Source organism: Pleurodeles waltl, chromosome 3_1, assembly GCF_031143425.1.
Source record: "Pleurodeles waltl isolate 20211129_DDA chromosome 3_1, aPleWal1.hap1.20221129, whole genome shotgun sequence".
NCBI classification, from domain to species: domain Eukaryota; kingdom Metazoa; phylum Chordata; class Amphibia; order Caudata; family Salamandridae; genus Pleurodeles; species Pleurodeles waltl.
Window position 1 is genome coordinate 1,959,271,431 of NC_090440.1, and position 24,095 is coordinate 1,959,295,525.

At 44.6% G+C, this 24,095-nt stretch overlaps 1 protein-coding gene across 16 annotated transcripts in view; it reads right to left on the reverse strand.

Moving 5' to 3' along the window:
• The window catches only part of NCOR1 (nuclear receptor corepressor 1), a 1,251,773-nt gene that overhangs the window by 1,001,478 nt on the left and 226,200 nt on the right, over positions 1-24,095 (reverse strand). For all 16 annotated transcript variants that reach the window (XM_069226323.1, XM_069226317.1, XM_069226319.1 and 13 more), the window contains one exon: positions 23,488-23,542. In XM_069226323.1, the coding sequence (XP_069082424.1) occupies positions 23,488-23,542 (55 nt within the window). The remainder of the gene's footprint in view (positions 1-23,487; positions 23,543-24,095) is intronic.

A 24,095-nucleotide genomic window follows, 5' to 3' on the forward strand; every position in this document is an offset into this window, starting at 1 on the left:
TAATGTGGTACTGATCTTTTACGGCCAAGCCAGTCTGACATATGTTGCTGTGATAGAGAAGCACAGGATGAAAGTCTTGACGTTGAATGAGATGAGTTTTGGGGGGATCGACATCAATGGTGGTGGACCCAACACTGATGAAGTTTTGCCGTCGATAAAGGTCTTTGCCTCGACTTTTATTTATTAATTACGTCTTCTTGACATCAATGGAGAAGTACACCAGCTCAAGGGCAAGCCGGTAGCTTCAGTACCTGTATTGGACGTCACAGGTCTCTGCTTCGTTTGGAATATAGGGCCAGATGTACGAAGCCTGCTTGCGTTTTTTAATGGCCCAAATCTGTTTTTCAGGACGTTAAGAAATTCAAACTGGGCTTTCTAATGTACTAGGCACTTTAAGGAATCGCAAATTGTGATTTCTACCCTGCAGAAATCACAACTTGCGATTTCCAGAATAGGAAAGGCAAATAGGGATTTCCTATTTGCATATCCTATTATGATGCACGATGCATTCCCAAAATGCGATTTGGGAATTTTGGAGATGCAATTAAAACCGACTTGAAGTCAGTGGTAACCAGGTGCAACTTAAAAAAAATCCCCCTAAGGTGGTTTTTGTAAAATTGCAATAGAGCACACACATGCATATGTGTACTCTACAGGTGCAGTCCTATTTTCGGGGTGCACCGAGGGGGGCCTTTTTCCCATTGCCATCCCTGGTTTTGCATTTCTTAAATAGTGATTTATTAGTAAGATATCACTTTTCAGGAAAAGCAAAACCGGCTCATTGACTCAAATGCAATGGGATTTCTTAGTACCAATTTCCTAATAGCGATTTCTCCTTTGTAAGAATCACTATTAGGAAACTGATATCTTTGTACATAGCATTTTGCATTTCTGAAACAGCGGTTTCTATGAAGTCGCTATTTAAGAAATGCAAAATTGCATTTTCAGACATCTGGCTCATAGTTTTTGTGTTCTTTGGGCAGTCTCTAGCGCACAAACAGTGTGCAAAGGTAAGTGGCAAATTACCTCCTCACCCCTCCTGACATAGTCTCCTGAAGCTTCTCCGGTAGCCCAAGCAGTCTGATCCTCTTCCGTTTCTCCAGGTTCTTCTTGACATTTCCTTGCAGAGTTTGCAGGATTTTGGATGATGGTTTTATGGCAGACATACTATGCAAACATCTGTCAGATGAATACTGGAAAATCTCTCTAGTCCTAAAGGACTTCAAGTGAGGTGGTTAAACCAGCTTTATAAAAAAGTTTTGAATAATGGCCAAACAGTGTTGGGTTATCCTGTTAACAGGAGACGGAAAAATGAAGTGACTTAACTGTCACTACTACCGCATGATGGGACACTAGAGCAGTTTCAGTTTTACTTTACTGCTCTAGCTGTGCAGTAGATGCGCTAGCAATTCTCTGCATTTCCTTTTTTATGCCATTATGGAAAATGTCACTTACCCAGTGTACATCTGTCCGTGGCATGTAGTGCAGCTGATTCACATGCTATGCATATCCCTTCCGACATTTAGTGTTGGGCTTGGAGTGTTACAAGTTGTTTTTCTTCGAAGAAGTCTTTTCAGCGTCACAGGATCGAGTGACTCCTCCTCTCGGTTCCATTGCGCATGGGCATCGTAAGAGCTCTTTTGAGATCTAATATATGAAGAGCTATTTCTGCCACAGAATCTGGCTGTGGAAAGAATACTGGCAATTCCACTGTTTGTTTGATGTGAAAAGGAGATACTACTTTTGGTAGAAATGTTGGATTTGTTCTTAGTACAACCTTGTTTGTGCACTTGGAAAAAGGTTCTTCAAGAGTGAATGCTTGTATTTCACTAACTCTTCTTAAAGAAGTAATAGCCATAAGGAAGGAGACCTTCAATGTTAAAAATTGAATTTGGCAAGAGTTCATGGGTTCAAAAGGAGGTCCCATGAGTCTGCAAGTACAATATTTAAATTCTGTGATGGAACAAGTGGTGTTCTGGGTAGAATGATGTGTTTTAATCCTTCCATGAAGGTTTAGATAACAAGAACTCTGAATAGAAAAGTATGTTGAATAGTTTGTAAGTATGCAGATATTGCAGGTATTTTAATGGATGAAAAAGCCAAATGTGATTTCTGTAAATGAAGTAAATAGCATACAATATCTTGTATAGATGCTGTAAGTGGATCTAAGGTTTTAGATTGACAACAGTAGACAAATCTTTTCCACTTGTTTGCGTAGCACTGTCTACTAGTAGGTTTTCGTGCTTGTTTAATTACTTCCATACATTCTGATGGAAGATTTAAATAATCAAATTCAATGACTTCAGGAGCCAAATGGCTAGACTGAGAGCATTGGGGTTGGGATGCCTGATATGACCTTAGTTTTGTGTTAACAAATCGGGTCTGTTTGGGAGTTTGGAGTGAGGTACTACAGATAGGTCTAATAGTGTTGTGTACCAAGGCTGGCATGCCCATGTTGGTGCTATGAACATCATGTTGAGTGACGCTTGATGTAATTTGTTGACTAAAAATGGAAGGAGTGGGAGAGGGGGAAATGCGTAAGCAAATATCCCTGATCAATTGATCCATTGCGCATTGCCCTTGGATAGGGGATATGGGTGTCTAGATGCGAAGTTTTGCCATTTTGCATTTTCGCTTGTTGCGAATAGATCTAGGTCTGGTGTTCCTCGCCTTTGAAACTACCTTTGAAGTACTTGGGAGGGAATCCCCCATTCTTGTGTTTGTTGGTGATTTCTGCTGAGCAGATCTGCCAACTGATTGTCTATTCCTGGAACGTATTGTGCTAGTAGATGAATTTGATTGTGAATTGCCCATTTCCAAATTGTTTGGGCTAGAAGGGACAGCTGAGATGAATGTGTCCCACCCTGTTTGATGAGATAATACACGGTTGTCATGTTGTCTGTTTTTATGAGAACATTCTTCTGTGTGAGAAGAGGTTGAAATGCTTTTAGGGCAAGGAACACAGCTAATAATTCTATGTGGTTTATGTGTAGCTGTTTGTTTGACATCCCACTGACCTTGAAAAGTTTGTTTGTTTAGGTGAGCTCCCCAACCGATTATTGATGCATCTGTTGTAATTATGGTCTGAGGCACAGGGTCTTGAAATGAACGCCCCTTCATTAAATTGCTGCAATTCCACCATTGAAGGGACATATGTGTTTGGCGGTCCATCAACACTAGATCTTGAAGTTGACCGTGTGCTTGTGACCATTGTTGTGCCGGGCACTGCTGTAAGGGCCTCATGTTTAATCTTGCAGTTGGGACTATTGCTATGCCATCATTCCTAGAATCTTCATGATAAATCTTAGTGTATTTTTGATTTTGCTGTAGGAGTGGTATTACATTTTGGAAAGCTTCTATCCTTTGTATATTTGGATACGCTAGAGCTAGTTGAGTATTTAGGATAGCACCTAGATACGGTTGTACTTCTATTGGTTGAAGGTGTGACTTTTGGTAGTTTATAGAATAACCTAGTGTGTGCAGGGTTTCTATCACATAATGTGTATGTTTTTGGCATTGTGTACGATTATTTGATTTTATTAGCCAATCGTCTAGATATGGAAAGACATGGATGTGTTGTCTTCTTAAGTATGCCGCTACTACTGCTAGACACTTTGTGAACACCCTTGGAGCTGTTGTTATGCCAAATGGCAACACTTTCAACTGGTAGTGTTTTCCTGCTATGAAAAACCTGAGGTATTTTCTGTGAGCTTGGTGGATGGGTATGTGGAAATAAGCATCCTTCAGGTCTAGAGCAGTCAAAGTCTTGTTTTTGCAGTAGTGGAATAACATCTTGCAGAGTTACATTGTGAAAATGCTCTGACAAGATGCATATATTGAGGGGCTTAATGGTACCACCTTTTTTGGGAATTAGGAAGTATAGTGAGTATACTCCTGTTCCTTGTTGGGACTGTGGAACTAATTCTATTGCTTGTTTGAACAGTAGAGATTGTACCTCTTGTAGTAACAGAACTATATGTTTGTGTGACAACTTGTGATATCATGGAGGAATGTTTGGAGGGGTGGTTATCAATTCTAGGCAACAGCCATTGCGGATAATTGATAATACCCAGTTGTCTGTGGTGTTATTTTGCCAATGAGCGTGGAACTGCTGTAGTCTTCCCCCCACAGGAGATGTGTGGAAAGGAAGGGAGGGAAAGAGGGAAGTCAGTGTTTAGGTTGTGTTGTTGTTTGTTTAGAGGTTTGGAATTTACCCATATTTCAAAAAAGTATTGACCTCTATTTGATCCTCTAAACCCACCTCATGGATACTGGGTTTGTTGTGGTTGCTTTGTTTGGGAGGTGGAAGCCTCTGAGGATTGTGGTTTAAAACCTCCTGGAAACTGTGGCCTGCGAAATGAACCTCTATATGGGGTGGTGTACAAAGCGCCCATTGCTTTCGCAGTAACGGAGTCCTTTCTCACTTTTTCAATAGTGGTGCCACTTCTGGGCCAAAGAGGTGTTTTTTTTTTTTTTAAAATCAAAAAGCATGTTAAGTACAGCCTGTTGAATTTCGGGTTTAAAACCGGAGGGGCGCAGCCATGCATGTCTTCTGATTGTGATGGCAGTGTTTACTCTCCTTGCAGCTGTATCAGCAGCATCAAGGGCAGATCTTATTTGACTATTACTAATCGCTTGCCCCTCGTCTACTACTGGCTGTGCCATCTTATGGTGTTCTTTTGGGAGATGCTGTATAACATCCTGCATTTCAACCCAATGGGGCCTATCATAGCGGGCTAAAAGTGCCTGAGAATTTGCAATTCTCCACTGATTTGCTGCCTTGTAGCAACTCTTTCCCCGCTGCGTCCAATTTTCTGCTCTCCTTATCAGGAGGAGGTGCATCTCCTCAAGACTGGCTATTTGAGCTCTTTCTTGCTGCACTGACTACCACTGAATCTGGAGGGACCTGGTGAGTAATGTAACCTGGGTGCAGGTTTATACTTTTTATCAATTCTAGGTGTGATAATCCTAGATTTTACAGGCTCGCTAAAAATTTGGTCTGCGTGTTTTTCCCATGCCTGGTAACACTGGGAAACACTGGTACTTGGAATGTGTAGAAGATTGTGTATTAAATAGGAAATCTTCTTCCAATGGCTCTGAATGCATGCTTACCCCCATGATAAGCTGCTGCCCTGGTTATGACCTGGTTGTATGCAGTGGTATCTTCTGGTGGAGATGGTTTTGATGGGTAAGTATCTGGGTCATTATCTGGGATGCAATCAGGGTCATAAAGATCCCATGGGTCTGCCATATCTTCCTCTGAATATAATGAATGTGTTGGAGAAGCCATTGGTGGTGGGCTGGTGTGAGGTGAGACAGATAATTGTGGGGAATGAAGAGAAGTATGAAGAGGTATTTGTTTCTCCTTTTGTTTTTGCACCTTTGCTGGTGGCTGTACAGAGTGCAGTTCCTCTTGGAAAGCCAGCTTTCTTTTTGTTTTCAAAGGAGGAGCAGTGACAATTCTTCCCTGTCTCTTTATGGATGTGTATTCTGGATTGTCTCTCATCCATGATTTGTAAAATGGGCTCAATGTCAGGCTCTTCCTCAGAGGTTTTATGGGTTTCTCTCAATTTTTTTTAAAGTTCTTATTCCTGCTGAATGTGAGGATTTTTTCGGCTCTGAAGTTTGTTTTTTCGGTCCCAAAAAGGTAGTGGAAGGCCTCGGCTCCGAAGGTGACTGCTGAATTTTCGACTTCGAAGAATGGGCTTTTTTACTGGAGTCCGAAACGGAGCCTTAGATATATTTACTCGACTCTGAAGTAGACAGAGGAGTGGCCTTTTTCGGCGCCGACCCCGGAGGGCGGTCGCCAACAGTTTTTTCGGGCTGAACCATGGCCTTCGGGTAGTGGTGTACCCAAAGACTTTAAATGTCTTTTGTGCAGGGGTGTAGGGGCAGACGTACTCACACACTGTCCAGATGTGATGGGTCTGTCATCCTCTGATTCCTGTTCGGAGTCTGTGTCTCGGATGGAGACTGCTGTCTGCGCCTGCTCTTCTTCAGCGGCGACGAGATGTTCACTGCTTTTCAACGCCATTTCGAGTCTTCTAGCTCTGCGATCTGAGAGTCTTCTTTGACCAAAATGATCGACAGGCCTCACAATTTTCCTCTCCATGGTCTGGAGAAAGGCACAAATTACAAACCAAGTGCTGGTCTGTATAGGGGTACTTTGTGTGGCACCAAGGGCAGAATTGGAATGGAGCCAATCCATCAGGCTTCCACGCAAAAGGCCAGAATAGGCCCAAGTTGGGTGCACGCGCCCCGAAGGGTAAAAAAAAGCTTCTGACGGTACTACTGGTTCGATGCTAGATAGAAAACACGATCAAAACAATACTGACAAATACGTTTTTTTTTTTAAAGGTTTTCTGAATCAAAATCTCTGAGCGAGAGGAAACACGTCCGAACTCGACGATGGAAAGAAAACAATCTAAGAATGGAGTCAAGGCCTATGTGCAATGGAACCGAGAGGAGGAGTCACTCGATCCTGTGACTCTGAAAAGACTTCTTCGAAGAAAAACAACTTGTAACACTCCGAGCCCAACACTAGATGTCGGAAGGGATATGCATACCCAGTGTACATCTGTTCGTGGCATGCTCTGCTGCAGATTCACATGCTGTGCATACTTCTGCCATCTAGTGTTGGGCTCGGAGTGTTACAAGTTGTTTTTCTTTGAAGAAGTGTTTTCGAGTCACAGGATCAAGTGACTCCTCCTCTTCGGCTCCATTGCGCATGGGCATCGACTCCATATTAGATTGTTTTCCCGCAGAGGGTAAGGTAGGAGTGATAGAGTTTAAAGAAAAGAGACATCCATGCTAATGGAATGTTAACTATATATACATATATATCTACATATGTACAAATGTTGTTAACTTTAACGACTACAGGCTGCCGGGGAGGTGGGAGGGTGCATGTGAATCTGCAGCGGAACATGCCACGAACAGATGTACACTGGGTAAGTGACATTTTTTGTTCGATGGCATGTGTACCTGCAGATACACATGCTGTGCATAGACTACAAAGCAGTTAGTCCTCCCATAAAAGCAGTGGTTAGCCTGTAGGAGTTGAAGTTGATTGAAATAATGTTCTGAGAACAGCTTGACCTACTGTGGCTTGCTGTGTTGCTAAAACATCTACACAACAGTGTTTAGTAAATGTATGTGGTGTTGACCAAGTAGCTGCTTTACATATTTCAGCCACTGGTATGTGCCTAAAAAAGGCATTGTAGCCCCTTTTTTCCTTGTGGAATGTGCTTTAGGAGTAACTAAGAGTTGTCTTTTGGCTTTAATGTAGCATGTTTGGATGCATCTTAATATCCATTATGCTAATCCTTGTTTTGAAATGGGGTTACCAGTATGAGGTTTTTGAAAAGCTACAAACAGCTGTTTAGTTTTTCTGAATGGTTTTGTTCTATCTATATAGTACATTAGTGCTCTTTTAATGTCTAATGTATGTAGAGCTCTTTCTGCCACAGAATCTGGCAACGGGAAGAAGACTGGTAGTTCCACTGTTTGATTAATATGAAAAGGTGACACCACCTTTGGTAGAAATTTAGGGTTAGTTCGTAGTACAACTTTATGTCTGTGTACTTGAATGAACGGTTCTTCAATAGTGAAAGCTTGAATTTCACTGGCTCTTCGCAATGATGTAATTGCGACTAGGAAGGCAACCTTCCATTTTAAGAATTGCATTTGACATGTGTGCATAGGTTCAAATGGTGGGCCCATAAATCGCGTAAGCACTAGTTCAAATTCCAAGAGGGAACTGGAGGCATTCTGGGTGGAATGATGCATTTTAAGCCTTCCATAAAGGCTTTGATAACAGGAACTCTAAATAAAGAGCTGTGCTGTATATTTTGCAAATATCCTGAAATTTCAGTACAATGTATTTTCATGGAAGAGAATGCTAAATTTTATTTTTGTAAATGAAGTAAATAGCATACAATATCTTGTATTGATGCTGTAAGAGGGGCTATCTGTTTAGATTGACAGTAATATACAAATCGTTTCCATTTGTTAGCATAGCACTGTCTAGTAGTGGGTTTTCTTGCTTGCTTAATCACTTCCATACATTCTGATGGTAGTTGTAAATACCCAAATTCTATAACCTCAGGAGCCATATCGCCAGATTGAGTGTGTTGGGTGCCTGATCTGCCCTTTGTTTTGTGTCGACAGGTCTGGTCTGTTTGGGAGCTTGGAGTGTGGTACTACTGACAGGTCTAACAATGTTGTGTACCACGGCTGACGTACCCACGTTGGTGCTATGAGTATCATATTGAGTGTTGTTTGACGGAATTTGTTGACTACAAATGGAATGAGTGTGAGAGGGGGAAAAGCATAAGCAAATATCCCTGACCAATTGATCCATAGAGCATTGCCCTTGGATAGGGGATGTGGGTGTCTGGATGCAAAGTTTTGGCATTTTGCGTTTTCGCTTGTGGCAAACAGATCTATGTTTGGTGTTCCCCATTGTTGAAAGTATTTTTGAAGTACTTGAGGGTGAATCTCCCACTTGTGTGTTTGTTGATGATTTCTGCTGAGAACATCTGCCAATTGGTTGTGTATTCCTGGAATGTATTGTGCTATCAGATGAATTTGGCTTTGTATTGCCCATTTCCAAATATTTTGAGCTAGGAGGGAGAGTTGGGACGAATGTCTCCCTCCCTGTTTGTTTAGGTCATACATGGTGGTCATACATGGTGGTCATACATGGTGGTCATGTTGTCCGTTTTGATCAGGAAATTCTGAGAAAAAAGTGAGAAGAGGCTGAAACGCTTTGAGTGCTAGGAAGACAGCTAATAACTCTAAGTGATTTGTGTGTAGCTTATTGTGTTGGGCAATCCACCGCCCTTGGATGTTGTGATTGTTGAGGTGAGCTCCCCAACCAATCATTGATGCATTTGTTGTAATTATGGTCTGAGGCACAGGGTTTTGAAATGGCCACCCTTTGTTTAGATGTGTGGAATTCCACCACTGAAGGGACATGTATGTTTGGCAGTCTATCAACACTAGATCTTGAAGTTGACCGCGTGCCTGTGACCATTGTTGTGCAAGGCACTGTTGTAAGGGCCGCATGTTTAGTCTTGCATGTGGAACAATTGCAATACATGATGCCATTAACCCTAACATTTTCATGACAAATCTGACAGTGTACTGCTGGCCTGTCTGAATCTGTGCAATTAAATTTTGGAATGCTTATATTCTCTGCGTATCTGGACTTGCTAGCGCTTTTTGAGTATTTAGTATTGCCCCTAAATACTGTTGTATTTACGCAGGCTGTAGTTGAGACTTTTGGTAATTTATTGCGAACTCTAGCGTGTGCAGGGTTTGTAATACGTAATGCGCATGGTTTTGACACTGCGTATGACTGTTTGATTTTATTAGCCAATCATCTAGATATGGAAAGACATGTATATGTTGTCTTCTTAGGTAGGCTGCTACTACAGGTAGGCTGCCACTACCGCTAGGCACTTTGTGAATACCCTTGGAGCTGTTATTCCGAAGGGTAAAACTTTGAACTGATAGTGCTTTCCTTGAATGACAAACCTGAGATATTTTCTGTGCGCTGGATGGATGAGTGTATGACAATACGCATCCTTGAGATCTAATGCTGCCATTAAATCATACATTTAGAATATTAGGATAACAACCTGGAGAGTTACTATGTGGAAGTGTTCTGACAGGATGTAAAGATTGAGGGTCCTGAGATCTAATACTGGCCTTAGGGTGCTACCTTTTTTGGGAATGAGGAAACACAGTGAGTAAACTACGGTCCCTACCTGATTTTGTGGCACAGGTTCTATTGCTTGTTTGAGTAATAGAGATTTGACTTCTTCCTGTAAGAGAGTGATGTGTTCTGTGGATAGTTTGTGTGGCTTTGGTGGAATGTTTGGGGAGGTTTGTATCAATTCTAGGCAATAGCCATCGCGAATAATTGACAATACCCAAGTGTCTGTGGTAATGTTTTGCCAGTTGGTATGGAACTTTTGCAGTCTCCCTCCCACAGGGGAGGTGTGGATTGGGAGGGACTGAAACAAGTCACTGTTTACTGTGTTGTGAAGCTTGTTTAGGTGTTTGATATTTCCCCCTACCTCTGGGGTACTGGCCTCTATATGTGCTCTTAAAGCCACGTCGTTGGTATTGAGGTTAGTAGGCCGGTTCTGGCTGCAATGTGGATGCCTCTGCAGTTTGAGCCTTAAATCCACCTCTAAACTGGGGTTTCCGAAAGGATCCCCTGTATTGTGTGGTGTATAGTGCACCCATCACTTTTGCGGTGTCGGAATCTTTCTGCATTTTTTCAATTGCAGTGTCCACCTCTGGGCCAAAAAGCTGTTTTTTGTTGAACCGTATATTCAACACCGCTTGTTGGATTTCGGGTTTGAACCTGGAGGACCTAAGCCATGCATGTCTCCCGATTGTAACAGCAGTGTTGATGCTCCTGGCTGCTGTGTCTGCTGAGTCTAGGGCAGACCTAATCTGGTTGTTGGTGATGGCTTGCCCTTCCTCCACTATCTGCTGTGTCATCTTTTGATGTTCCTTGGGGAGATGTTGAATTATCTCTTTCATCTCGTCCCAATGGGCCCTGTCATATCTAGCCAACACCGCCTGAGAGTTGGCTATTCTCCATTGGTTGGCTGCCTGGGATGCCCCTCTTTTCCCTGCAGCATCAAATTTTCTGCTCTCTTTGTCTGGTGGGGGTGCATCACCTGACGACTGAGTTTGCCCTCTTCCTGGCAGCACTTACCCCTACTGAGTCTGGAGGAGGTTGCTGAGTTATATAGACACGATCAGAGGGAGGTGGCTTGTATTTCTTTTCTACTCTAGGAGTTATTATTCTTGCCTTGACAGGCTCGCTAAATATTTGATCAGCATGTTTTAGCATGCCTGGAAGCATAGGGAGCAACTGGTATGTTGTATGTGTGGAGGAGAGTGTATTAAACAGAAGATCGTCCTCCAGCGGTTCAGTGTGCATGGTGACACTATGGTATGCTGCAGCCCTAGCTAACACTTGATTGTAGCCTGTACTATCCTCAGGTGGTGAAGGCTTAGAGGGATAGCAATCAGGGTCATCGTCCGAAATGGGGTCTGGGTCATAAAGATCCCATGGGTCCACATTGTCTTGCTGCGAGTCAAGTGAATGTGATGGTGACTGCATTGGTGTAGCATTGGTAGTAGGTGATATAAGCAGGTGTGGAGAGTGAGGAGGAGAATGAGGAGGAGACAACTGAGGAGGTGGAGGTCTCTTTTTTGTCTTTGTCACTTTAGCTGGAGGCTGTGTAGGCTAATTTCCTCTTAGGCTTTAGAGGAGGTGCAGTTAAAATTCTGCCAGTTTCTTTATACATATGAATCCTGGCTTGCCTTTCATCCATTACTTCCAGAATTGGCTGTATTTTGGAGGGGTGGGGGGGGGGGGGGGGGGGGGGGGGGGGAGGTGTGAGTCTTCAGTAGTTTTATGGCATTCTTTAAGTTTCTTAGAAAGTCCATGCTCCTCAGTGTAACCTGCTCTTTTCGGCTCCGAAGCTGGCTTTTTCGGTATCGAAAAAGATGGCGTTGTGGATGGTCTCGGCTCCGAAAGGGATTTCTCAAATTTCAACTCGGAAGAGCAGTATTTGCTCGAGTCGGAGATGGAGCTTTTGATCGACTCCGATGGCTTTGGAGAAGTGGCCTTTTTCGGTGCCGAACTAGGGGTTTGGTCACCGGGTGTCTTCTTTCGGGTCGAGCTATGGCCTTCCGGCAGTGGCGTTCCCAATGCCTTATGTTTCGGTTTGGATGGTACAGGGGCAGGCGTACTCATGTGCTGTCCTGCCGTGACTGGTCTGTCCTCCTTGAAATCCTGGTCAGAGTCGGATCCTCGAACGGAGACTGCGGTCTGCATGATCTCTTCCTCTTAGACGTCAAGATGTTCGGAGCTTTTTGACGCCATCTCGAGCCTTCGTGCTCTTCTGTCCCGAAGTGTCTTTTTTAATCAAAAGGATCGACAGGCCTTGCAATTTTCTTCCCGATGATCTGGGGAAAGGCAAAGATTATAGACGAGGAGTTGGTCTGTATAAGGGAATTTAGCGTGGCACCGAGGACAGATTTGGAATGGAGTCCGATTCATGAGTCTTCCACGCGGTCTGCCCAACCAGGCCCGAGTTGGGCGCGCGCACGCCCAAGGGCGAGTAGAGATGTTTTGTTCCAACGGTATTGAAGTGTCAATAGAAGATGTAACACGATTGAATCAATACAGATGAGAAATTAAGCGTTTTCAAAGTTTTCCAAATCGAACTATCGGAGCGAAGAGGAACACGTCCGAACCCGATGGCGGAAAGAAAACAATCTAAGATGGAGTCGACGCCCATGCGCAAGGGAGCCGAAAGGGAGGAGTCACTCGGTTGCGTGACTCGAAAAGACTTCTTCGAAGAAAAACAACTTGTAAGACTCCGAGCCCAACACTAGGTGGCAGGAACAGTGCACAGCATGTGTATCTGCAGCTACACATGCCATCGAACATATATATATAGAATAATAATAATAATAATAATAATAATAATAATAATAATAATAATAATAATAATAATAATAATAAGGGTCCCCTGAAACAGAACAATAGTTTTGTATTCTGGGAGCATTCTATAGATCCCACACTGCACATCTTCCTAATATATGGTGACTGGTATCTGAAAATAATTGTTTAAATGAATATATATTTTTATTCACTGAAAATATATATAATTGAAACTGTACATTCTGAACACCATCCATCAGAAATGATTTCCTGCCAACATAGGGTTGTCCCCGCAAACTGGACAATACAGGATGCATACTGCTCACAGACTGGCATTTAGTCACAGCTCCATGAAAGAGGAGGCAGAACATTTCCAAAACTCAATTTTTTACTGGAAAATTCTCACTTGATTAGCTAAAGTTCACAAGCGGTACAAGCACAGCCATAAATATGGTGGTAACCATGTTCCCTACTTATCTATCTCAGCCTGTTTCACCAAAGATTCCTGTAAATCCAGTTTCACCAATAAAGCCATAAACATTACTTTCACAAAATATATTCTTCTACCCTCTATCTTGAGCTCTCGGGCACCATGTACCTGCAGCTTTAGTGAGTTTTTTCTAGACATCTTATCTGAGTTCCAAGAGACTTCCCAGTCTCCCATACACAGTAGCCTGTGATGCAAAGTAGGCATTAAGGGCATAACTTGTGGATGAGACGCCATTTATATGTAAACAAGCAAAGTCATTAAGAAGAAGCACACATGAAAAACCATTGGCATCGGATAGTAATAAAAACATATCTTTTGTGGTGAAACCAGTTTAGTTCAGAGGAAATTGACGGCGCAGGTTAGTTAAAAGCTCAGTTACTCAACCATGCACTTGCCATTCTTAGCAGAGACAAAAAGGAAGCTTGAGGAGAAAACAGAGAACATTTATGAGTGCTTGAGAAGCTTAAAAAATAGAGGCATAAATTTAAACAGATAGGACGTCAACTCTGTTGTTTCAACCATTATCTCATACAATAGAATCCTAACATCTTCTAACGAATGTTGTGGCTTCTAGAGATGCACTTAATTCTAGCTCAGTATCTGGTCTGCATAGCTGTGAACACTTTACTTTAAGACTATGATGTGAGCAAAAGTACTCAAGCCGTTAACAGAAATGCAAACGGGACAGCAAACTGGCAGTACTTGGAGCAAAGAAGGAGGAGAAGGCAGCAGGAGGTGATAAAGTCCTGTAAAGAACTGAGTCATTTGAGTAGATTCATAAACCAGAATATGCTAATGAGGGAAACTGGGTATTTGTTGCAGTTGTGCCCCCCTCTTTTTGCCCCCTTCTTATGGGCGAGCACTTTGCACTCCGTCCATTCTGTTATCTCTCTTTGGGCTTGAAACCATTTGTGAAAGGCATGCATACATCATGCCTTTTCCGGTGTTTAGCCCACCTACACAGCACCGATAAAGTACTAAAAACATACAAGGCTAGAACTTTTCAGCCTGGGGTCCAGACTACTTTATCTGTTTATTTTCCACGCAGCGCGATCATGCTGCATTTTACATAGCGTGATCGCACTGTGTGTTTCTTTTGCTTTACAACGCTTATAGCTCTAACTCGAACAAATGCGAGACTCGTTGCATTGAAAATGCTTGTTATCTGCTGGATTCTGGTTTTCGACTGCCTGCCAACCAGACCTCAGTGTCTGTGCCCTTTCCTTAAAACAAGGTGATGTCTAATTGTAACACAATTGGCGAAGGACTTTAGCACCCCTGTAAGTCCCTAGAAATGGTAACCCTAGTACATGGGGCATGGGTACTAAAGAGGGTCCCTAAGGGCTGCAGCATATCTTATGCCACTTTAGGGACTAACACGCAAACTCCACACAGTCTGTCATTGCAAGCTGCGTGACATGGTGCAAACCATGAAGTGAAAACATGACAACGCTGTAAGGAAATGCCTCCTTGGCATGGTTACCCCCTGACTTGTTGCCTTTGCTGATGCTATGTTTTGAATTGAAAGTGTGCTGAGGCCTGCTAACCAGGCCCCAGCACCAGTGTCCTTTCCCTAACCTGTACTTTTGTTTTCACAATTGGCACACCCTGGCATCCAGGTAAGTCCCTTGTAACTGGTACCCCTGGTACCAAGGGCCCTGATGCCAGGGAAGGTCTCTAAGGGCTGCAGCATATATTATGCCACCCTGTGGACCCCTCACTCAGCACAGACACAGCTTGTGTGTGATGGTGAGGACAAAACGAGTAAGTCGACATGGCACTCCCCTCAGGGTGCCAAGCCAACCTCACACTGCCTATGCAGTATAGATAAGTCACCCCTCTAGCAGGCCTTACAGCCCTAAGGCAGGGTGCACTATACCATGGGTGAGGGCACCAGTGCATGAGCACTGTGCCCCTACAGTGTCTAAGCCAAACCTTAGACATTGTAAGTGCAGGGTAGCCATAAGAGTATATGGTCTGGGAGTCTGTCAAACACGAACTCCAAAGCACCATAATGGCTACACTGAAAACTGGGAAGTTTGGTATCAAACTTCTCAGCACAATAAATGCACACTGATGCCAGTGTACATTTTATTGTAAAATACACCCCAGAGGGCACCTTAGAGGTGCCCCCTGAAACCTTAACCAACTACCTGTGTTGGCTGACTGGTTTTAGCAGCCTGCCACACTCGAGACATGTTGCTGGCCACATGGGGAGAGTGCCTTTGTCACTCTGTGGCCAGTAACAAAGCCTGCACTGGGTGGAGATGCTATCACCTCCCCCAGGCAGGAGCTGTAACACCTGGCGGTGAGCCTCAAAGGCTCACCCCCTTTGTTCCAGCACCACAGGGCACTCCAGCCAGTGGAGTTGCCCGCCCCCTCTGGCCACGGCCCCACTTTTGGCGGCAAGGCCAGAGGAAATAATGAGAATAACAAGGAGGAGTCACTGGCCAGTCAGGACAGCCCCTAAGGTGTCCTGAGCTGAAGTGACTCTAACTTTTAGAAATCCTCCATCTTGCAGATGGAAGATTCCCCCAATAGGGATAGGAATGTGACCCCCTCCCCTTGGGAGGAGGCACAAAGAGGGTGTACCCACCCTCAGGGCTAGTAGCCATTGGCTACTAACCCCCAGACCTAAACATGCCCTTAAATTTAGTATTTAAGGGCTCCCCTGAACCTAAGAATTCTGATTCCTGCAACTTACGAAGAAGAGGACTGCTGAGCTGAAAAACCCCTGCAGAGAAGACGGAGACACCAACTGCTTTGGCCCCAGCCCTACCGGCCTGTCGCCCTCCTTCAGAAGAAAACTGCTCCAGCGACGCTTTCCCCAGGACCAGCGACCTCTGAATCCTCAGAGGACTGCCCTGCTTCCAAAAGACCAAGAAACCCCCGAGAACAGCGGCCCTGTTCAACAAAGACTCCAACTTTGTTTCCAGAGGAGCAGATTTAAAGACCCCTCCAATCCCCGCAAGATGCGTGAGACTTGCGACACTGCACCCGGCGACCCCGACTCGACTGGTGGAGAAACAACACTACAGGGAGGACCCCCCCAGCGACTCCAAGACTGTGAGTAACCAAAGTTGTCCCTCCTGAGCCCCCACAGCGACGCCTACAGAGGGAATCCCGAGGCTCCCCCTGACCGCGACTGCCTGACTCTGAAATCCCAACGCCTGGAAAAGACCCTGCACCCGCAGCCCCCAGGACCTGAAGGATTGGAACTCCAGTGCAGGAGTGACCCCCAGGAGGCCCTCTCCCTTGCCCAGGTGGTGGCTACCCCGAGGAGCCCCCCCTTGCCTGCATCGCTGAAGAGACCCCTTGGTCTCTCATTGAAACCTATTAAAAACCCGACACGTGTTTGCACACTGCACCCGGCCGCCCCGTGCTGCTGAGGGTGTACTTTTTGTGCTGACTTGTGTCCCCCCCGGTGCCCTACAAAACCCCCCTGGTCTGCCCTCCGAAGACACGGGTACTTACCTGCTGGCAGACTGGAACCGGGGCACCCCCTTCTCCATTGAAGCCTGTGTGTTTTGGGCACCACTTTGAACTCTGCACCTGACCGGCCCTGAGCTGCTGGTGTGGTGACTTTGGGGTTGCTCTGAACCCCCAACGGTGGGATACCTTGGTACACCAATTTGAACCCCGTAGGTGGTTTACTTACCTGCAAGAACTAACAATAACTTACCTCCCCTGGGAACTGTGAAAATTGCACTTAGTGTCCACTTTTAAAATAGCTATATGTGTTTTATGTAAAAAGTATATATGCTATTGTGATTATTCAAAGTTCCTAAAGTACTTACCTGCAATACCTTTCAAATGAGATATTACATGTAGAATTTGAACCTGTGGTTCTTAAAATAAACTAAGAAATGAAAATGTCACTTACCCAGTGTACATCTGTTCGTGGCATCAGTCGCAGTAGATTCGCATGTTCTGCAATAGCTCGCCATCTGGTGTTGGGCCGGAGTGTTACAAGTTGTTTTTCTTCGAAGAAGTCTTTCGAGTCACGGGACCGAGTGACTCCTCCTTTTGTCTCCATTGCGCATGGGCGTCGACTCCATCTTCGATTGTTTTTCCCCGCAGAGGGTGAGGTAGGAGTTGAATTGTAGTAATAGTGCCCATGCAATGGAGTGACTAAGTATGCACCTATTTAAGGTTGAGATGACACATATATAAATAATTGAAGGTAACTTCCAAACTGCTACAGGCTCCCGGGGAGGCGGGTGGGCACATGCGAATCTACTGCGACTGATGCCACGAACATATGTACACTGGGTAAGTGACATTTTCAGTTCGATGGCATCTGTCGCTGTAGATACGCATGTTCTGCATAGACTAGTAAGCAGTTATTTCCCCAAAAGCGGTGGATCAGCCTGTAGGAGTGGAAGTAGTCTGAAATAATGTTCTTAATACAGCTTGACCTACTGTGGCTTGTTGTGCGGATAACACGTCTACACAGTAGTGCTTGGTGAATGTGTGAGGCGTAGACCATGTGGCTGCCTTACATATTTCTTGCATTGGGATGTTTCCTAGAAAGGCCATGGTAGCACCTTTCTTTCTGGTTGAGTGTGCCCTTGGTGTAATGGGCAGCTGTCGTTTAGCTTTAAGGTAGCAGATTTGGATGCATTTAACTATCCATCTGGCTATACCTTGTTTTGAAATTGGGTTTCCTGCATGAGGTTTTTGAAATGCAATAAAGAGTTGTTTAGTCTTTCTGATGTTTTTTGTTCTGTCAATGTAATACATCAATGCTCTTTTGACATCTAATGTATGTAGTGCCCTTTCAGCTACGGTATCTGGCTGTGGAAAGAACACTGGAAGTTCCACTGTTTGATTTAGATGGAACGGTGAAATAACCTTTGGCAAAAATTTAGGATTGGTCCTTAGGACGACTTTATTTTTGTGTAGTTGTATAAAAGGTTCCTGTATTGTAAACGCCTGAATCTCGCTTACTCTTCTTAGGGAAGTAATGGCGATGAGAAATGCCACCTTCCAGGTTAGGAACTGTATGTCGCAGGAGTGCATGGGTTCAAAAGGTGGACCCATAAGTCTAGTTAGGACAACATTTAGGTTCCATGAAGGAACAGGTAGTGTTCTTGGTGGTATAATTCTCCTAAGGCCCTCCATGAATGCTTTAATGACTGGTATCTTATATAGGGAAGTTGAATAGGTAGTCTGCAGGTATGCAGATATTGCTGCAAGGTGTATTTTAATGGAAGAGAAAGCTAGGTTAGATTTTTGTAAGTGAAGCAAGTAACCCACTACATGTTCTGGAGTTGTGTGTAATGGTTGTATTTGATTAATATGGCAGTAGCAAACAAACCTCTTCCATTTACTTGCATAACAGTGCCTGGTGGATGGCCTTCTGGCTTGTTTTATGACTTCCATACATTCTTGGGTAAGTTGTAAGTGCCCGAATTCTAGGATTTCAGGAGCCAGATTGCTAGATTCAGCGATGCTGGATCTGGGTGTCTGATCTTTTGGTTGTGCTGTGTCAACAGATCTGGCCTGTTGGGCAATTTGATGCAGGGTACCACTGATAGGTCTAGCAGCGTTGTGTACCAGGGTTGCCTTGCCCAAGTTGGTGCTATCAATATGAGTTTGAGTTTGCTTTGACTGAGTTTGTTTACCAGGTAAGGAAGGAGAGGGAGAGGAGGAAAAGCATAAGCAAATATCCCTGACCAGTTCATCCATAGGGCATTGCCTTGGGATTGTTTGTGTGGGTATCTGGATGCGAAGTTTTGGCATTTTGCGTTCTCCCTTGTCGCAAACAAGTCTATCTGAGGTGTTCCCCAGAGTTTGAAATAAGTGTTCAGAATTTGGGGGTGAATTTCCCATTCGTGGACCTGTTGATGATCTCGAGAGAGATTGTCTGCGAGTTGATTTTGGATCCCTGGTATAAACTGTGCTATTAGGCGAATTTGGTTGTGAATTGCCCAATGCCAAATTTTTTGTGCTAGCAGGCTTAACTGCGTGGAGTGCGTCCCCCCCTGCTTGTTTAGATAATACATTGTTGTCATGTTGTCTGTTTTGACGAGAATGTATTTGTGAACTATTATTGGTTGGAAAGCTTTTAGTGCTTGAAAAACTGCTAGAAGTTCTAGGTGATTGATATGCAGTTTTGTTTGATGTACGTTCCATTGTCCTTGTATGCTGTGTTGATCGAGGTGTGCTCCCCACCCTGTCATGGAAGCATCTGTTGTTATTACGTATTGTGGCACTGGGTCTTGGAAAGGCCGCCCCTTGTTTAAATTTATGTTGTTCCACCACAGAAGCGAGAGGTAAGTTTGGCGGTCTATTAACACCAGATCTAGAAGGTGACCCTGTGCTTGAGACCACTGTGATGCTAGGCATTGTTGTAAGGGCCTCATGTGCAGTCTTGCGTTTGGGACAATGGCTATGCATGAAGACATCATGCCTAGGAGTTGTAATACCATCTTTGCCTGTATCTTTTGTGTTGGATACATGCGTTGTATGATGGTGTTGAAATTTAGAATTCTTTGTGGACTTGGAGTGGCTACTCCCTTTGATGTGTCTATTATGGCTCCTAGGTATTGTTGTACCTTGCGCGGCAGAATGTTGGATTTTGTAAAGTTGACGGTGAACCCGAGTTTGAAGAGGGTTTGTATGATCTGATTTGTGTGATTTGAGCACTGTATGAACGAATGGGCCTTGATTAGCCAGTCGTCCAAATATGGGAACACATGTATTTGCTGCCTTCTTATGTGTGCAGCGACTACCGCTAGACATTTGGTAAAGACTCTTGGTGCGGTTGTTAATCCGAAAGGCAGTACCTTGAATTGGTAATGTATTCCTCTGAATACAAACCTTAGGTATTTCCTGTGCGATGGGTGTATTGGTATATGGAAATAAGCATCCTTGAGGTCTAAAGTTGCCATGTAGTCGTGTAGTTTTAGCAATGGCAATACTTCTTGTAGTGTGACCATGTGGAAGTGGTCTGATTTGATGAGTGTTCACTACTCTGAGGTCTAGGATTGGTCTCAGTGTTTTGTCCTTCTTTGGTATCAGAAAGTACAGTGAGTAAACTCCTGTGTTTATTTGTGTGTTTGGCACTAATTCGATTGCATTCTTTTGCAATAGTGCCTGCACTTCTATCTCCAGGAGATTGGAATGGTGTGTTGTTAAATTTTGTGCTTTTGGTGGTATGTTTGGAGGGAATTGTAGAAATTCTATGCAATAACCATGTTGGATAATTGCTAGAACCCAAGTGTCTGTAGTGATTTTCTCCCATGCTTTGTAATAATGACCTATTCTTCCCCCCACTGGTGTTGTGTGGAGGGGGTGAGTGACATGTGAGTCACTGTTTAGTAGTAGGGGTTTTGGGGCTTTGAAATCTTCCTCTATTTCTAGGGAATTGCCCTCCTCTATATTGTCCCCGAAAACCTCCTCTATACTGTCCCTGGTAACTGGACGGTGTGGCTTGTGAGGTGCTGGCTTGTGTGCTTTGACCCCGAAACCCCCCTCGAAAGGGCGTTTTACGGAATGTGCTGTAATTCCCTCTGCTCTGCGGGGAGTAGAGTGCGCCCATGGCTTTGGCAGTGTCCGTATCTTTTTTGAGTTTCTCAATCGCTGTGTCCACTTGTGGACCGAACAGTTCTTTTTCATTAAAAGGCATATTGAGAACTGCTTGTTGAATCTCTGGTTTAAATCCAGACGTTCGGAGCCATGCATGCCTTCTGATAGTTACAGATGTATTAATTGTCCGTGCAGCTGTATCTGCAGCGTCCATGGAGGAGCGTATCTGGTTGTTGGAGATGGTCTGTCCCTCCTCAACCACTTGTTTTGCCCTATTTTGTAAGTCCTTGGGCAGATGTTCAATGAGATGTTGCATCTCGTCCCAGTGGGCTCTGTCATAGCGCGCAAGTAGTGCCTGGGAGTTCGCGATGCGCCACTGGTTTGCAGCTTGTGCTGCGACTCTTTTACCAGCTGCATCGAACTTGCGGCTTTCTTTATCTGGGGGTGGTGCATCTCCAGATGTGTGAGAGTTGGCCCTTTTCCTAGCTGCTCCTACAACAACAGAGTCTGGTGGCAGCTGTGTAGTGATGAAAACCGGGTCCGTAGGAGGCGGCTTATACTTTTTTTCCACCCTTGGTGTGATTGCCCTACTTTTGACCGGCTCCTTAAAGATGTCTTTTGCGTGCCGGAGCATACCAGGGAGCATAGGCAGGCTTTGGTATGAGCTGTGGGTGGAGGAGAGTGTGTTGAATAAGAAATCATCCTCGACCTGTTCTGAGTGGAGGCTTACGTTGTGAAATTGTGCTGCTCTAGCCACCACTTGAGAGTACGCGGTGCTGTCTTCTGGTGGAGATGGCTTTGTAGGGTATGCCTCCGGACTGTTATCTGACACTGGGGCGTCGTATAGGTCCCATGCGTCCTGATCTTGGTCACCCTGGCTCATGGTGGTGTGAGCTGGGGAGTGTGATGGAGTTTGTGCTGGTGAAACGTTAATCACGGGCGGAGGAGAGGGTGGTGGTGTAACTCTTTTCACCACTTTTGGTTGTGGTGTTTGTTCCGTCTGGAACTCCAACCTTCTCTTTCTCCTAATGGGGGGAAGGGTGCTTATTTTTCCTGTCCCCTGCTGAATGAAGATACGCTTTTGCGTATGGTCCACATCAGTTGCTTGTAGCTCTTCCTCAAACCTATGCTTCTGCATTTGGGAGGTTAGCGAGTGCTCTTCTGTATAAGAGCCTGAAGCTGGGTCGCTTGCAGTTTGTTTCGGCATCGAAACTTTGTCTGCGTGTTTTTTCGGCTCCGAGGTGACTTTTTTCCTTTTCGGGGCCGAAACCTCTCGGCGTCGATCTGTTTCGGTGCCGCTGTCTCGGCGTCGAGCCGTGTCCACACCGGCATCTCGGTGTCGAGGCTTGTCTCCAGCACTTTCTCGGTCCCGAGAAGGCTGCGTGCCGGTGTCTCGACCGGAGTCGGACGATCTCGGCACTGTTTGGGCCTTTTTCGGTGCCGACGGTCGGTCACCAAATTTATGGGTCGAGCCATGGCCTGGTGGCAGTGGCGTCCCCTGGGCCTTGTAAATGTTTCTCTGTGTGGTTTTCGACGTCTTACTCACGGTTTGTGTATCGTCGAATCCTTCGGAGTCTGAGTCTTGGATCGAGAAGGTACCTTCCTCTTCCTGTTCCTCGAACTCCCGTTGGGCTGTCGGTGCGGACGCCATCTGAAGTCTTCTGGCTCGACGGTCTCGGAGTGTTTTTCGGGACCGGAACGCACGACAGGCCTCGCAGGTGTCTTCGCTGTGCTCAGGTGACAGGCACAGGTTGCAGACCAAGTGTTGGTCTGTGTAGGGGTATTTATTGTGGCATTTGGGGCAGAAACGGAACGGGGTCCGTTCCATCGGCGTTCTTCAGCACGCGGTCGGGCCGACCAGGCCCCGACGGAGGATCGAAAAACTACCCCGAAGGGCACCGGAGCTCTTCGATCTTCGATGCGGTGTGGAATCTAAGTACGCCGATCCCGAACGCAACAATACCGACGAAAATCTTCCGAAATTAGCTAATTTTCCGTTCCGAAACTCGGAGCGACAGGAACACGTCCGAACCCGATGGCGGAAAAAAAACAATCGAAGATGGAGTCGACGCCCATGCGCAATGGAGACAAAAGGAGGAGTCACTCGGTCCCGTGACTCGAAAGACTTCTTCGAAGAAAAACAACTTGTAACACTCCGGCCCAACACCAGATGGCGAGCTATTGCAGAACATGCGTATCTACAGCGACAGATGCCATCGAACATATATTTTTCTATACAAAAACCTATTGGCCTGGAATTATCTCTGAGTGTGTGTTCCTCATTTATTGCCTGTGTGTATGTACAACAAATGCTTAACACTACTCCTTTGATAAGCCTACTGCTCGCCCACACTACCACAAAAATAGAGCATTAGTATTACCTCTTTTTGCCACTATCTTACCTCTAAGGGGAACCCTTGGACTCTGTGCATACTATTCCTTACTTTGAAATACCACATACAGAGCCAACTTCCTACAGTATGTATGCAACAAATGTCTGACATTGCCCTTTGATTAGCCTTAGCTGCTTGACCACACTACCACTCATAGTGCACTTGGGATTTTTATAGAAAGCCCTGTCCACTTCTACTGGGATATCTGGACTCTTTACACAGCATAACTCTTTTTGGTATACTATATAATGAGTCAGCTTCCTACAGTGGTGTTTAAGGAATCTGATGATCAGTGTTGAGTCTGTAAAGTCCTCCATAGCCATCAAATTGGGTAAAGTTAACTGCCAGCAGCAAGAACAAGACTTCAGTGAAACCACTACTTAGCATGAAGCTTTACACGTCAATCAGCCAATAATTAGGGCCAATTCACAATGGTAAAACCGTGTGCAAAGCAGAATCACTCCACCTATTAAGCGATTTTAATTGTTGCATTTAATGTTACAGAAAACTGACAACCCCATCATAAGCTTTGATTTGGAATGAAGTTAAACACTAACAAAATAGTACAAAACAAATAAGGAATACCTTACCTTTCTTTCCAAGTAGGAGGAAATAAGACCAAAGTTTTTGGGGTGCTGGACAAACCTGTGAATCAGAAAGAATTTAGTTTCTTAAAAGCACAGAATGCATATACAGAGAAGCTTGGAAGCGTGGGCTCACCAACAGCAATGTTAGACTCCTGGCCTACGTTAACTGTTTGAAATGGAACCCACCCATGAAATACAATGGTGGAAAAGAGGGAATCAAAAGCATATGTATCCAGAAGGTAAATATTATAATAAAAAAAAAAAAAAGCTTAACCTCTTCGTAGCTATTGCATTTCACAGAAGACACAAGATGCAGATATGAGTTTTAAATATATTATTATAGAACACCCTTCCATGTGGCTGTTTGGCAGACCCAGCGATGACTGCTTTCTGCTGTATTATGCCTATGTTTTTCTTTCAAATTTTACTGGAACCCTCAACGGAACTTTGGTCTAATTGGAATATGCTTTGTTCTTAATCACATTCACTTTTCCATTTCAAATTAAACAAAGACCTGCCTAGAAAATCATTTTAATTGCACTAGGCTCAAAAAGTGACCATGAAGGATTTCAAAATGGTTACTTACCTGTCGGAGTAGTTCTATCTCCCGT